Genomic DNA, 16,791 nt, shown 5'->3' on the forward strand with positions numbered 1-16,791 from the left:
ATCTGCCTTACAAAATATCTTACATTTTTTGTGGCTTTTCAGAGATCGGTCAATGTCCTACACAGGAAAGATAAGGGCATGGGTACATGTGCCCTCCACTATTACATGGGGACTGTATGGATCCGGGACACCTCTATCTGCTTATTCTGCATGAGTACTATACAAGGGTGAAACCTACTATATTATCCTATAATATTGTATATTACTCAAGTGAACCGCTTGTTCTGACGCAGATTATGAGCTCATTTTGATAACATAAGCATATTGCTATAAGTGTCTGGCCGACATGGAGGAAATGGACATTGTATAAAAATTCAGTAAAAAGTATCACATTACTGGATTGTAATTCATAAAATAACTTTACACCTATTATAATATAATTTTTAGGTCAAAAATTCTGATGATCATCAATTTTATAATATATCTTTGCAGAGGTTGGAGCTCCGTTTTAATGTATAGCTATAAATACTAAAATTCTGTTTGCCTACAGCCACCACTAGGGGGAGCTCAACAAAGACAGATTTCAAGCTCTTGTTGAGCTCAATAACAAATTCAGTGAACTCCTAAGCTCCCTCTAGTGGTGGCTGTAGGCATATAGACTTTTGTATTTTTCATTTTTTACATGAAACGGCATGGGCATAGGTGAGGGTGAACTAGGATCCTGTCATAGGGTCGAGTGGCTTTTATTAAGCAAAAAGCCATGACTGACCGGTTGCATTATTCTAGCATATGTATCATCTCAGTATGCCAGTTTGGGAGGGGAGACGAAATGGCATAGACCTACGACACACAAGCTGCCCACTTATTTAGGTGGCATGAAATCTACATGACACTATTGATACATGGCCCCTACAATATTTAGATGCTTTTATTTCTGGGAATGATGGTAGAAAATTGCCTATAGGGAATCGTCTTTCCATACAGCAGAAACACTAGTCACAAAATGGTCCTACTGTGGCCAATCATGCCCTCCCTTCCTGGCATTATTAGAGCATTATGCCATTAATTAGAATCTGTCTCGCCCACAAAGACAATTGTCTCCACTATTAAAATGGAAACTTATAGTACACATATCGTATGACAATTTGGAGCAAAACCTGAAATGGTATTATTGTGCCATCTATACACACGTCTATGGAGGACGGCAGTGAAGACTACTGATGAATTTTATTTTAGAAGTCAGTATTATTAAAGCACAAGAGCATCTAGAGCCATGGTCCTAAACCGGTGTCTCTCCAGCTTTTTCATCACTACTACTCCTAGCATTCCCTGAGTTGTAGTTTTGCAACAGCCGTAGAGCTACCGGTTGGTGACTATTGCATGCTCTATAGGCTCTATCTACAAAAGGAAGTGAATATTTGTATAGTGAGATCTCACTGTTCAATGTTATGTACAATTATCATATCATCTTCCTCTACATTGCCTGCTTATAGAACGTCAGTTCTCCATGGTTCTCCATGGACCATGGTGGCCTGAATTACAAGTGTACCCCCCTCGACCACAATAGATCGTTTTGAACTTGGTATAGTGAGTAGGATGGATGAGGGAGTAGTATGAGGATGTATCGCATTCGACACATTCCCGATTTATTGCAGTCCATTGACTGATGTTGACTTAGCCAGTGTTTGGTTGCAGTTCTTCTTTGCCGCAAGTCACCAAAGTAGAATTGCCCTTATAGTCTTTGCACAGTAAGACTTTGAGAAGATCCTACACTAGGCTAGGACCCAAACCATTAAATGTCCATTGGTGGACAACACCTTTAAGGACAGTGTCCATTGTTTGTCACATGTAGAATGGTCTAGATAAATTGTCTTTCCAAACAACCTACAACAGAGTACAGTTCTCTCCAAGGCCGTACAGTATCCAGGCCGGAAATCTTTGGTAGTCAGGCGTTCTGCATAATCATGGAAATTTATTTTAATAGACCCAGTGAGAAATCTGGCAGGTCGTCTCCAAATGAGCAATTGTTGGGAAATATTTATAGAAAAATCATTATAAATATTGTACGGTTTCACTTTAATTCTTACTTGTGTTTACCATCTAGAGTATCTTCATCCTGCCTTGTGTACAGTATAATGAGTCATATTTGTGAGTCACCGCAGCTATATCTATGGTGCATCTGTTTTCCACTTGCGAAACGCATGGCTTCCCAGCTTGTTATTCCATTTAATGAGATGGGGTATAGTCAACGTGTCCAACTTGACAAGGTTAGGGGTCCTCTAATTAAGAATAACTTCCATTCTTCTATAAATTCGAGCAGCATTCAGTATTTTATTGTATATAATTATGTGAAAGCATATATTTTAATAAATTATTTATTAAAGAAGGATTGGGTGCAAGATCTAGTATTCACCACTAGGATTCACTATTTATACTACTGTCTATGTAAAAATAAATTTGGACTGGGACCTCTGAATATAGGATCATTGTGCAATGTTACATCCCCTGGCTATAAGGGACATAAGTTCGGAATGACCACAGGAGACCACACCAGCCAGGGCTAGCCTTTACGTTGAATGACGCCCTGTGTGGTAACCTATGTTGGTGCCCCCCTGCTCCATACACTGTACAGTTAAACAGTGAACAAATAACCATACCAAACCGGGCCTAATTATAAGCCATACAATATGGTGTCCAAATAACAATGCCGTACATGTCAATATAACCCTTCCATACAGTTGCTTAAATGCTATATAGTGCCGCCAGATTCATACACTGCAAAAATAATATATAGCAGTGCCACATAATGCCAGCATACAGTGACCAGATAACCGCCCCATACATCTGTAGTCCGTTGATAACGGTGCTATTCAATATCTAAATAATAATGCTATACAATTAATGTTAAGATTCAAGGTGGTCATCAGCCTTTGGTCCCATGCCATCTGATACGCCCCCTTCAGCAGGGGTGGCTAATGCGCCCTGTGGGACCAGTCATGACAGCATCCTCACCATACACCACAGAGTAAATACTAATGTAATGTAGTAGGAAGACCAAGACAAAGAGGCGGTAATGGTAAGAGTGAGTTGTAAGCCAGGGCAAAAGAACAATAAAAGAAACCCCTGCACTATTATAAGACCAATAGGGCAGGGGTGCCCCAGATTTGTAGGCCCCATTCCTGGTGGGTACCTGCATGAGGCAATATCTGACCAAAGCAATATAACCTTATTAAACAAAGATGAGGAGAATCTACCAAAAGGTTATATCTCCTATAGATGGCAAGGGGGGTGGTTGAAACCAGCACTAGATTGTTGCTTTTGTTATTGGGTCTAATTTTTTCTATGTATGCCCCTGGCCGTGAGGGTCCTTTTACACCGGCTAATATTGGCTGTAAAATTGAGCGCCGATCTACGAAACAGCTCATTAATCGGCGCTCGTTTGCTCCTTTCACAAGGAGCTAGTATGGGGACGAGCGATCGTTACTCCGACGCTCGTCCCCATCCATTTGCATCATGTTGGCAGCTCGTCTCCCTGTTTACACAGATGTGCCGCCGACAATGATAATGTTTATTGCTGCATAAACTACACGATCAGCCAATGAATGATCGTTTGCTTGTTCATCAGCTGATCGTTGCCCTGTTTACATAGGCCAATAATTGGGAACGAGCGTTCATATGAACCCTTGTCTGCCCGATAATTGGTCCGTTTAAAAGGGCCTTAAGGCCCCTAGTCAAGCCCTACAGGTAATGTTAGCCCCTTTAGAAATACCTCCGCGGCATTTTTCATCGCATGCTGTATTACGGCAGTACTTCCTTTCCTAGGAACGATTATGACCTTGAGTTGACTTTCAATTTTTTCTTTCATAGGTGTAACTTATTCAGATACAACCAGTCACACGGAAGCCTGTAAGACTTGCACCGAATGCGATGGTAACAAGCGTATGATAGCTCCCTGCGTGGAGACCGATGACGCTCTGTGTGCTTGTGCTTATGGATTCTACAAAAGCGAGGACGACGGAGAATGTCTACATTGCAAGACGTGTCCCGTGGGATATGGTATGGTCCTACCATGTTATATGAACCAGAACACTATGTGTGAAAAATGTCCTGAATGGACCTTCTCAAATGTGGACAACAACATGGACCCTTGCCTGCCATGTACAATCTGTGAAGAGGACGAGATCTTGATGAAAGAGTGCACCACGACAGCAGACACAATATGCTACGGTGAGTATAGATGGATAAAGCAGCGGTATACAAAAGTATACTATTATCCTTATAATATTCAAACCACACATTTACATTTTATTGGTTTATATTTGCAAACAGTTTTGATTAAAAATTTACTGTTTTGTGTATACAGTTTCTATGTAGACCTATGTGTCTCCATGGTTACAGACTACAAACAAACCCTGTGTAGTCTGATCCTGCAGTCATACTTCCTACCATCTGGTAAACAGCAAGCATGGGAATAGAGGGAAGAGAGTATGACTACAAGATACGACTAGACAGTGTTTGGGTGTAGTCTGTTACCATGTAGACACATAGGTCTGCATAGAAGCTGTACACCCAAAACGAAAGGAGATTTTCTGTCAAACCTATTTACAAAGCTGCTTCATTTTTTTTATTGTAGATTCATTGAAGCAAAAAAATAAAATAAAAAATTGTTGTGAGGGAGGACATAATACTGTAAGGGAGTAAATTCAGTGGTTTCTCAATTTATTGTTAGTGAGCTGAACAATAACAGGGCAGGGCCACACTTGTCCATGGGCTGAGTCTTGTATTGCAGCAGAACTCCATTCAATAAATGTGGCTGAGCTGCAATACCAGACATGATCAGCGCACAAGAGTGGTGCTGTTTCTGGGGGAAAAAAGCAGACCATTTTTTCTTAGACAACCCTCTAAGGACAACATTTTTGGGGCTATAAGACTCCTACAGACATTGGAAGGTTATATGTATTGCAGGAAATATTGAATATACACTGTAGTATTCTCAGCAGTGCGTCCACATGTCCAATGCCTAAGCTGCTTTAAAGTTGTGGAAAATTCATTAATTCTTTAGATATCTTGACTTGATATCTACAGGACTCGTTCCAGATTCTCTTCCAAAACGCCAGGTATCACGGACAAAAATTAGATACTTTATATTGAATATAAACTGTGTGTCCCAGAATCACAGGAGAGATTGCTGATGTAGTATCTAGAACGGGACACCACAATGGAAACATCCATGAAAGGGGAAACTAGGTATCAAGGGGCTAGATAAAGAAGGGAAGATAATAGAGATACTCAAATAATGGTCACCTCATACTAATACAGCTAGTACTTCTTTGAATTTAGGGTATTTTTTTGAATTAAGAAAACAAAATGTATCTATCTATCTATCATCTATCTATCTATCTATCTCATATCTATCTCTCTCATGTCTCTCTATCTCATATCTATCTATCTATCTATCTATCTATCTATCTATCTATCTATCTATCTATCTATCTATCTATCTCTCTATCTCTCTCATGTCTCTCTATCTATCTCATATCTATCTCTCTCATGTCTCTCATGTCTATCTATCTCATATCTATCTCTCTCATGTCTCTATCTCATATCTATCTATCTATCTATCTATCTATCTATCTATCTATCTATCTATCTATCTATCTCATATCTATCTATCTCATATCTATCTATCTCATATCTATCTATCTCATATCTATCTATCTCATATCTATCTATCTCATATCTATCTATCTCATATCTATCTATCTCATATCTATCTATCTCATATCTATCTATCTATCTATCTATCTATCTATCTATCTATCTCTCTCATATCTATCTATTTCTCTCATATCTATCTCTCTCTCATATCTATCTCTCTCTCATATCTATCTCTCTCTCTCTCTCATATCTATCTCTCTCTCTCTCTCATATCTATCTCTCTCTCTCATATCTATCTCTATCTCTCTCATATCTATCTCTCTATCTCTCTCATATCTATCTATCTATCTATCTCATATCTATCTATCTCTCTCATATCTATCTATCTATCTCTCTCATATCTATCTCTCTCATATCTATCTCTCTCATATCTATCTATCTATCTATCTATCTATCTATCTCATATCTATCTATCTCTCTCATATCTATCTATCTCTCTCATATCTATCTATCTATCTCTCTCATATCTATCTATCTATCTATCTCATATCTATCTCATATCTATCTCATATCTATCTCATATCTATCTATCTCATATCTATCTATCTCATATCTATCTATCTATCTATCTATCTATCTATCTATCTATCTATCTATCTATCTATCTATCTATCTATCTATCTATCTATCTATCTATCTATCTATCTATCCCATGGATATGAAATAGATAGCTATGAGATTAAGTAGAAAAAGGAAGAGCAGCACATATAAACGCAAAGTATGCGTAGCACCAGCCTTAGGACCTCAGACTTCAGTCCCACATATATATTTCCAAACGAATAGGCAGCACAACACAGATTCCAATTCAGTGAAAAAAGGTTTATTCACCCATACGTGAATGCTTGAGAAAGGCCCATGTGGGCTGAAACGTTGCACCAACGTATGGGTGAATAAACCTTTTTTCACTGAATTGGAATCTGTGTTGTGCTGCCTATTCGTTTGGAAATTGAGATGAGATAGATATAGATAGATAGATAGATAGATAGATAGATAGATAGATAGATAGATAGATAGATAGATAGGTAGGTAGGTAGGTAGGTAGGTAGGTAGATAGATAGATAGATAGATAGATAGATAGATAGATAGATAGATAGATAGATATTAGATAGATAGATATTAGATAGATAGATAGATAGATAGATAGATAGATAGATAGATAGATAGATAGATAGATAGATAGATAGATAGATAGATAGATATTAGATAGATAGATAGATAGATAGATAGATAGATAGATAGATAGATAGATAGATAGATAGATATTAGATAGATAGATAGATGGATATTAGATAGATAGATAGATAGATAGATAGATAGATAGATAGATAGATAGATAGATAGATAGATAGATAGATAGATAGATAGATAGAAGATAGATATGAGATATATAGATAGATAGATAGATAGATAGATAGATAGATAGATAGATAGATAGATAGATAGATAGATAGATAGATAGATAGATAGATAGATAGATAGATAGATATTAGATAGATAGATAGATAGATAGATAGATAGATAGATAGATAGATATTAGATAGATAGATAGATATTAGATAGATAGATAGATAGATAGATAGATAGATAGATAGATAGATAGATAGATAGATAGATAGATAGATAGATAGATAGAAGATAGATATGAGATAGATAGATAGATAGATAGATAGATAGATAGATAGATAGATAGATAGATAGATAGATAGATAGATAGATAGATAGATAGATAGATAGATAGATAGATTAGATAGATAGATAGCTCTCTATTACGCCATTCTTTTCAATGACTTTTGCCATACACCGTATTCTGCTATACTACATATATAGCCATGCCTGCAGATATACGGGCCAGCATCACTGTACAGATAGACTAACTCTAAGCCTTTACTCTCGCATACACTTGGGATGACATAACATCCACATCAACCAAGCTAATAGGTCGGCTTAATGATCGGTCCCTCTGTCTGTCTGTGACTCATTGTTCTAATGGCTCACAGTGACCTTATTGTGTGGCACAGCAAAGGCAGGAAACTGCCCCTGGGCATCCTAGACCACAACAGGGCCATCTCTGTCCTAGACATCTCTCCGCAGAATACAATGCTCTGCATGGATTCATTAGTGAAGAGATAGCCTGATGGAGTCTGCTAAAGATGTAGTGTATTTCCGAAGATGACTGGAGAATGTAAATATATTGTATTAGCATTTACATTTACATTGTTTTCGACTGCAATAGTTCTGAATTTTGGGCTCTTCTAAAATTTTAACCCTACACCATCTTTAAAAAGTTGGCCAAAAACATTTGGGAATAGCCCACTAGCTCAAAGACACCTCTAAGCACATATCAGACTATAGGGTCCAATGAGGATTGCCTATGGCTTGCATAAGCCAACTTCACCCAAAAAAGGTCTCAACCTTATCATCATCACCATCCTGCAAGGCCAAGAATAGATGGTAGTCTCAGACAGAAATACAACCTGGTTATTTCATTTTCCCAAGATATGTATTGACCCCTGATCACCGGAAAATTATTCAAAGTGGTCACAATTGTCCATCACAACAGATGTTAATATAAATTTTTGGGCAGTTTAGGCACTCATGATATATCGTCGTTTCCCTTCTATATATGGTCTTCCAGATCTACTATTGAAAATCAATATATACATAAAGTAGTCTTTTTCCTCCAATACATTGTATTTCAGATCTTCAATTGCTTCAAAGAAACAGTTTCAATGACTTAAGCAGTTACCATTTCCAATATTCAGTAACTACAGAAACTTTCCAGCATGGCGGTCTACTTAGTTGACCAAGTCAACAAATTATTAGCATTCAGAAGCCTTCACCAAGCGTTATTGTTAGTGTTGAACTGGGGTACCTTGGGTCCACCCCAGGAAATTATCCTGAATATGACTGGATTAAAGATGATATAGGTCCCTGGGCATAGAATTTTGTGGAGGGTTCCATCCTACTTCTGGGAATTATACCCCACACAACCCACCCATTCACAACCACACAAAGGAGACGTGGCTGATCATGCGCCTGACCCACCCAATTAAATTCTGATCCGGCAATTCCCTCAGACTTTAACAGAGAGGTACACGCATACCTGACCACCTTTTCTCCTACTCTTGACTGGATAGGGTTACCGAACGGTCATCAGAGGACCCCGGTTTTCTTTTGGGTTCCGTAGATGATTAGTGTATCACCCATATAAATAGTTAAAAGAGGCTCTGTCACCAGATTTTGCAACCCCTATCTGCTATTGCAGCAGATAGGCGCTGCAATGTAGATTACAGTAACGTTTTTATTTTTAAAAAACGAGCATTTTTGGCCAAGTTATGACCATTTTTGTATTTATGCAAATGAGGCTTGCAAAAGTCCAAGTGGGCGTGTATTATGTGCGTACATCGGGGCGTTTTTACCACTTTTACTAGCTGGGCGTTCTGACGAGAAGTATCATCCACTTCTCTTCAGAACGCCCAGCTTCTGGCAGTGCAGACACAGCGTGTTCTCGAGAGATCACGCTGTGTCGTCACTCACAGGTCCTGCATCGTGTCGGACGAGCGAGGACACATCGGCACCAGAGGTTACAGTTGATTCTGCAGCAGCATCGGCGTTTGAAGGTAAGTCGATGTAGCTACTTACCTGCAAACGCTGATGCTGCTGCAGAATCAACTGTAGCCTCTGGTGCCGATGTGGCCGACATGATGCAGGACCTGTGAGTGACGTCACAGCGTGATCTCTCGAGAACACGGCTGTGTCTTCACTGCCAGAAGCTGGGCGTTCTGAAGAGAAGTGGATGATACTTCTCGTCAGAACGCCCAGCTAGTAAAAGTAGTAAAAACGCCCCGATGTACACACATAATACACGCCCAGTTGGACTTTTACTTTAAACACGCCCACTTGGACTTTTGCAAGCCTCATTTGCATAAATACAAAAATGGTCATAACTTGGCCAAAAATGCTCGTTTTTTAAAAATAAAAACGTTACTGTAATCTACATTGCAGCGCCTATCTGCTGCAATAGCAGATAGGGGTTGCAAAATCTGGTGACAGAGCCTCTTTAAAACCAGCCCTGCATGCCCATCCTGCATGGAAAAAGGACACATGGTAGGCCACAAATTAGAATTAGGCTTCACCCTACAAGGCGTGCAGACAGGCAAGGAGCCACGACAAGACAACCCCTTGAACTGGGCATAAGGTGGAACTGTAGCGGGACTTGCTTTTGGCAATCATATCAGAGACAGCACAAACCTGTTTTGGACATTCCAATAATCGAGAAAATGTTGTGAAAATTCTTTTATAAAGTTGTCACTAGTATCTTTTGTATGGTTGGCAGACAATCTAGGTCTTGCTTAAGGCAAATCTTCAAAATCAGGGTACAAGGAGATTAAGTCACTATAAATATTTCCTAGTGTTGGCAGTCATTGCATTGCTCGAGGGCAAATAAAAAGTCACAATTAGATCAGTACCCACCAAATTGCTGAGAAATTTAACATCTCAGAAAATAAAGTTTAGCTTGTAGTATATCTATAATTCCCACTGGTCCCTGTGTTGAGGGCAAAGGAATTTTTGGGAAAATCCTCCAGTACCAAACAATATCCAGTCTATACAGTACATAGTACACAGCAGGTTTTCTTTTTTCTTTTACCCATTTACACACATATGATACAGTAAAGTACTTTGTGGCACTGCCGGCGGCCATATCTGCTCTGGCCCCTAGCATCTTGCATCTTACATTACCATAAACTCATTTGTCTTACCTCCAGCATCCCTTACTAGGGTCGATATAGCTCTGTGGTCCTTGAGCATGTGTCCACTTATGAAATGGCCATGAAAACCCCCTTTCTCCCAAAAAGTTTCGGTTTTGGATCTTTTTAATATAGTGTTTTTTTTTTGTGTTGTACTATTGGAGTTTTTATCTCTACATTCTTACTCAATATAGTATATCAATGATTGTTATTCCCCTCGCGTCCTACACTGTAGCGATTATTGGGCAAAGTTCCAATTCACCTTGACGTTTGCATCTAATTTTCCTACATCAGTTCTACTCTGCTTAGGGCTTCCACAAAACAAAGACCTCAAAAATCTGCTGAAAATCAATATTCAAAGAAACCTTCCGGCAGGGAGACACCTGCAAATTTTTGTATTAATTCAAAAAGTAAAAATTCCCTCAGTATCCATGCTCTCATGCTGTGGTCCAGAGGCTATCTTCTCTGCTAAATCTTCCCATACAGGAATGTTGAGATCTAGCAATGTCAACCATGTCTAGAAAGTCTTATTGGTGACCTAATAACAAATTGCAATATATAGTAAGTGGAATAAAAAGCAAAGTTTTTGTTTTTTCTTTCGTCTTCTCAGATCCCAATCCACGTTTTGCATCGGTGACGCCTTTTACTCTAAGCACAGATCCAACTATTCAGGACAGCACTATGATGGATATGGAGACGATCAATCCATCTACTGGGGGTACTGAACCAATCTCTCCAAGTGGAGCAGCCGAGAACCTCATCCCGGTCTACTGCTCCATTTTGGCAGCTGTTATTGCAGGACTGGTAGCATTTATAGTCTTTAAAAGGTGAGTTTTCCAGTCATTACACCTTTTATATTTGTTTTTGGTATTTTTTGTTTAGCTAGGCATGTCTTGTGAAGCCCATGTGGTGTTAAGGATGAGTGCCTTCAACTTGTCTCTTTTATAAATAAGTAGTCATCCTCCGTAAACAGTAAAGTTCCCCACCTATTATCATGGCACCCATCGCTGTTCCCGGTAGGCCATACTTTCAGTGCTCATTAGGATTATCACACCTTACAAGACCAACTCCAAAAGCTATGAATAAGGCCTACAAGGTGCAAAAATAAAACAAAAAGAGCCAAAGCTGAATATAGGGCCAATGGCAGTACCACTCGGGCAACATATGATTTCCAATATTTTAGTTTGCCATGGTTGAGACTCATAGATGAAGATACAGGGAGCTGTGATCTCACCCAGCGCTAAGGATTATGGCAAAATCCACTTTGTATCTGATTTGATGAGCTAACGTCTTCATAAAATATATTAGTCAAATTTGTTGTCCCATCAGGATAGCGCCTTTACATGTGCCTTCTTCAGGCATATAGACATCATTGAGGAAGGTCCCCTGCTTGGCACTCCCTCTATGAACCAAAATGGAGAGTGGATTCCTCTCTGGCGGACTTGGCGCAAACATGTTTTACATGGTCTCCTATTCAACTGAATGGGCACCATGTAATGCTATATTTGATACATGCAGGGTAAAGGAATGACCGCAGCTTCACCTGCCCATAATAGCTAATCATTAGGGGTGAGAGAAATCAGACTTGCGAGCATAAGATGATCGCCACGGTGGCTTCTTTATAAGAAGTTATCCACATGGGACAACCCATTTAGAAACGTGTCTACACTGTGGCATGAGTTACCGTTATATCCTCAGATTTATTGCAATGCATTAATACCTGTATAGATGTGAACTGTACATTATTACACTATATTTCCACAGGTGGAACAGCTGTAAACAGAACAAACAAGGGGGTAACAGTAATCCGGTGAACCAGACCCCATCTCCAGAAGGGGAGAAGCTTCATAGTGACAGTGGCATCTCTGTGAATAGTGACAGCACAGCTGAGCAGCCTGCAGGACACACGCAAGGTAGGGGAAGACCCTCATAGCCGTAACGTCTAATGTCAAACATTTCACTGCAGCCAAAAGTAAAAAATGCTTTAATGGACCCACATAACGCTTCATTTACCCAATAATAGCGATGCAGGGGGACTCTAGATTCGCTCATCCTCGTGATAATAGCTTATCTGATAGTCCCTTCAGGAACTATCTAATAGAAAGGGGCTGTCCAAAGAGGACCACTACTACAACGCTAACCTGGTGGAGGTTCTACTGAGTCAAAACTGCAATTTAATTACCTGTTACTTTATATTTCTTCATACATGAGCATCCAAACAGAGCCAATGCAAAGCCCATTTACACGGGCCAGTGATCAGGCAAACCATCTTTTTTTTTTTTTTTTTTACAGAAACAGCACCACCCGTCTCTATAGGCTGTGCCTGGTATTGCCGCTCAGCCTCATTAAAGTGAATGGAGCTGAGTTGCAATACCAGACACAGCCTGTGGACAAAAGTGGTGCTGTTTCCTGAAAAAAAAGTAGACCCTCGTAATCAACCCCTTTAAGTTTGATCAAGTGAGTGTCAATTCTTGATATTTTTTTTCCTTTTTTTTTTAATACATAGTTTACCCTGGAAGAGCAATTTCTTCCAGCGCCTCGCTCCTTACTCCTGACAAGTAATATATTGAGTTTGATGTACTGAAACCACCCTGAGAAACACAGCAAGTGAGGACTTGTCACATGTACTGTCTGTGACTCTGCCGCTATGATAAATGCCTGAATATATATTATATTATTTTGCCTTGAAGGTGTCAAAGACAAGTTGGGAAACTGATTTTGTGCCAATGTTTTATTACTTTTTTGGTTTACCATTAGTTCCCTAGAGATTAAAAGGAAATTAACCAGACCGTGTAGTATAGGGAAGTAGCGTTCCTAGGGTTTAGGTCTGTTGAATGGAGCCAAGGTTAAAATGAGGAACCAGGAAAGTAAATATCAATCTACGTAATAAAACGGGAACATATAGTACTTTTAGGGATGGCAATTCTGTTCCTTAAAATCTGTGGACAGATAACCCACCTCATATAACTTTATGTGAGCTCAGTTACTCCACTGACACTGAATGTGTGTAAATGTATATATATATATATATATATATATATATATATATATATAGGACTCTCTGGGCATAAAGAAATGGGGTGTAATTGAGTATATTATAACTCGAGAGCACGTGTCCTGTATAGTCAACCACTGATCTCTGGGGCCACCAATTTGCAGGGAGGATATCGTTTATATATGCCCTTCTATGGATCTAGCATTCAGAAGTAGATTTCTATAGAGGTATGCCCCATGCATGGTTGAATGAATGTAAACTAATGCTGCCCAATTCTGCGTAAAATGTCTAGATGACATAATATCCTTCTCTAAGCTAGAAAAAAGTTGGTAAGACTCATTCAGGACCCTCCTCTATAAGACAAAGTGGAGCATGACTGAAAAGAGCGTCTCTTGTTCCGGAGGACTCAACAGGCCCATGCATTACATAGACAGCCCATTTATTTCAATGGGAATCGTGTAATACCTAATTTTTCCTGTGGAGGCACTGCAGGGAAATTAGACGCTTCCTGTTAAGTTCCCTCCCAGTAAACAGCTAAATGCCGGGGGTCCGAGCAGCAGGACTTGTAATTAGCTTAATATTGAGAGAGACTTTAAACAAAAAGGGATTGTTCAAAGTGGACATACATAATAATTGTCTATTCACTTCTATAGGGAAGAATGATCTTCTATACAATAACCTATCACCGCATAAGCAAGAAGAGGTGGAGAAGCTTCTAAGCGGATCGTTGGATCAGACTTGGAGAAATCTGGCTGGGGAACTTGGATACCAGGATGAGATCATAGACACTTTTACAAGAGAGGATTTTCCGGTACGAGCATTACTTTCCGATTGGTCCGGCAAGGACTGCGCCACCACCGACGCTCTATATTCAGCTCTACGCAAAATACAAAGGGAGGACATCGCCCAGAGCTTGTACAGCGACTCTACTGCTACCTCACCCGTGTAATCAAGACGTAGTGGACAGAAGGAAGATGTTCCATGTTGAAATCTTTCAATGGAGCATTCCGCACGAGATGTGAAGGAAAGTTTGCCCCTCAACCCCAAAATCCCCCCAGCTACCCTTTTTACCCAGTATTAACGGACAATCCGTCTGCACTGAAGCATTATTTTCAGTATTGTGGTGTGTAATCTTCTCTATGGACCTTTCATGTCCTGTATCTCCAGGTTTCTCACTGTGATGGACCTTAAGACTTTGAGATAAGGAAATGTGAACTATGAATCTTTAGATATTGCTTTGAGAATTCAAAGGTGCACCCACCTTCTTCTATAGTCAATTATTTTTTTTTTATCTAGATTTTTCTATTGTTTTATAGGCCTCGAATGGTGACCCTCCCAGGATAACCAAAATAGCTGCTACCCTATAGAGGGTTTGTTGACTGGGTGCAGTCACAGTACTGCGACACAGAATCCTGGTTTTCTTACGGTTGTATTTCACCATATTTAACCCAAAGATTGTGACCGAAGCTTAGATCATTTTGTCTACATAATGAGAAAAATCTCTACTTAAAAAAAAAAAAACCCACTCTCCCTGGACAATGCAGAGGCCGCCATTTTGTTTGTCAACATAAAGCCCTTAAAGGGTTTGTAGAGGATTAGAAAAACATGACTGCTTTCTTCTAAACCTCTGCAACACTTATCCATGGGTCGAGTATGGTACTGCCGCTCAGTCACATTCACTTTAATGGAGCGTAGCCGCAATACCAGATACAACCTATGGACGGGTAAGGCGCTGTATTTGGTACAAAAGCGGCCATGTTTTTTAATCCTGTACAACCCCTTTAAGATTACTAGCAACACGTGACATTTTAGGCATTTTGTATCTCAAGCCTCAGTGATGTCATCAGTGCCTAGAGAAAAACGGCAGCACCCACCATGTGCAGGAAATGACACACCATATATATGAATATATATAAAAAAATTTTTTTATAGATTTAGCAAGACAATGTTGCAGATTTGTGTCTGCATCTAGAATGTGTCAAAAAACGGGTGTCATGCAGCCATGTTTTTCTAATCCTGTACAATCCCTTTTAGATTACTATCAACTAGTGAAATTTTAGGCACTTTGTATTTCAAGCCTCAGTGATGTCATCGGTTCCTAGAGAATATTGGCAGCCTCCACTATGTGCAGGAAATGGGTGCACCGTCATTTTTCAGACAGTGGGGCAGATTTACTATTGTGTCTGCATCTAGAATGTGTTGAAAAATTGGCATATTTTGGTTCATTATACTTTAGACTAGATCTTTACGCCTCACTAGATACTTTAGAAAAGTGACTAGCAAAGGGTGTGTGGCTTAAAAATGCAACAAAATGTATAAAACTAAGCCAAACAAGAGAAAGTGTCTAGCAAGATGCGCCAAATTTATCATGCAGCGTGTCCCATTAATAAATTGGGTGCATCTTCAGACTGCCTGGTCTAAGCTTATGCGGTCTAAATCTTATTCAACATTAGTAAATCTGCCCCATTATTTTTAATTCAAATATCCATCAATAAACAACCTATATGATATCAAATATTGTACAACCACATAAATCTGCCATCGAAGTGTGCATTGGACCACCAGTATTGTGTAATGTGGATATATATATATATATATATATATATATATATATATACACACACACGTGTGTGTGTGTATATATATATATATATATATATATATATATGTACGTGTGTGTGTGTGTATATATATATATATGATCAAGCATGCAGCAATTAACCTATAGGGACTTAGACTTGCAAATATATAGATGGGTACTGCCAGCAGAGAACAAGCTAGTATTACTGCCAAGCATCTAGCTGAATATAATGCCATGACTTTCATCAGGCTCAGAGACAATCATTCATGTTGGTACCAATGGCATACAACTTATCCCGTATAGAGCCATGCAATATTAACGCACCCTATTATAAAAAGTTTTATTTTTTATCATTTAAGTTCCCAATAACAACCATATCCATAAATTTTCGAGGGCAACTGTCACCTCTCCTGACATGTCTGTTTTAATAAATACTTGTATTCCCCATGAAATATAAATTCCTAAACATGTTTTTTTTTAGAACTCTGTGTTGTTCGATTCCTCTATTATTCCTCCTAGAAATGTATGAATAAATTGCCAACTGGGTGTTACCAAAGGGGCGTGTCTCTACACAGTCTCACTCTGTCAGCACTGATTGGACAGTATCAATTTGTGTAGTGACACCCCCCCCCCCCCAACTGGTAACACCCAGTTGTCAATTTATTCTAAACTTTCTAGAAGTAATAACAGAGGAACGGCACATCATAGAGTTCCAGGAAAAGATGCTCCAGAAATGTTATTTCATGAGGAATACAATTATGTAGTAAAACAGACATGTCAGGAGAGGTGACAAGTCCTCTAAGATATGA

At 39.2% G+C, this 16,791-nt stretch overlaps 1 protein-coding gene across 1 annotated transcript in view; it reads left to right on the top strand.

The window, feature by feature from the left end:
* NGFR (nerve growth factor receptor) overlaps window positions 1-15,916 on the top strand; it is a 60,633-nt gene extending 44,717 nt beyond the window's left edge. Inside the window, exons 3-6 of the mRNA XM_075845813.1 lie at window positions 3,808-4,167; window positions 11,017-11,233; window positions 12,171-12,319; window positions 14,055-15,916. Coding sequence (XP_075701928.1) covers window positions 3,808-4,167; window positions 11,017-11,233; window positions 12,171-12,319; window positions 14,055-14,350 — 1,022 coding nt within the window. The 3' untranslated portion in view covers window positions 14,351-15,916. The remainder of the gene's footprint in view (window positions 1-3,807; window positions 4,168-11,016; window positions 11,234-12,170; window positions 12,320-14,054) is intronic.
* The last annotated feature ends 875 nt before the right edge of the window (window positions 15,917-16,791 follow it).

Source organism: Rhinoderma darwinii, chromosome 13 (assembly GCF_050947455.1).
Source record: "Rhinoderma darwinii isolate aRhiDar2 chromosome 13, aRhiDar2.hap1, whole genome shotgun sequence".
NCBI lineage: Eukaryota > Metazoa > Chordata > Amphibia > Anura > Rhinodermatidae > Rhinoderma > Rhinoderma darwinii.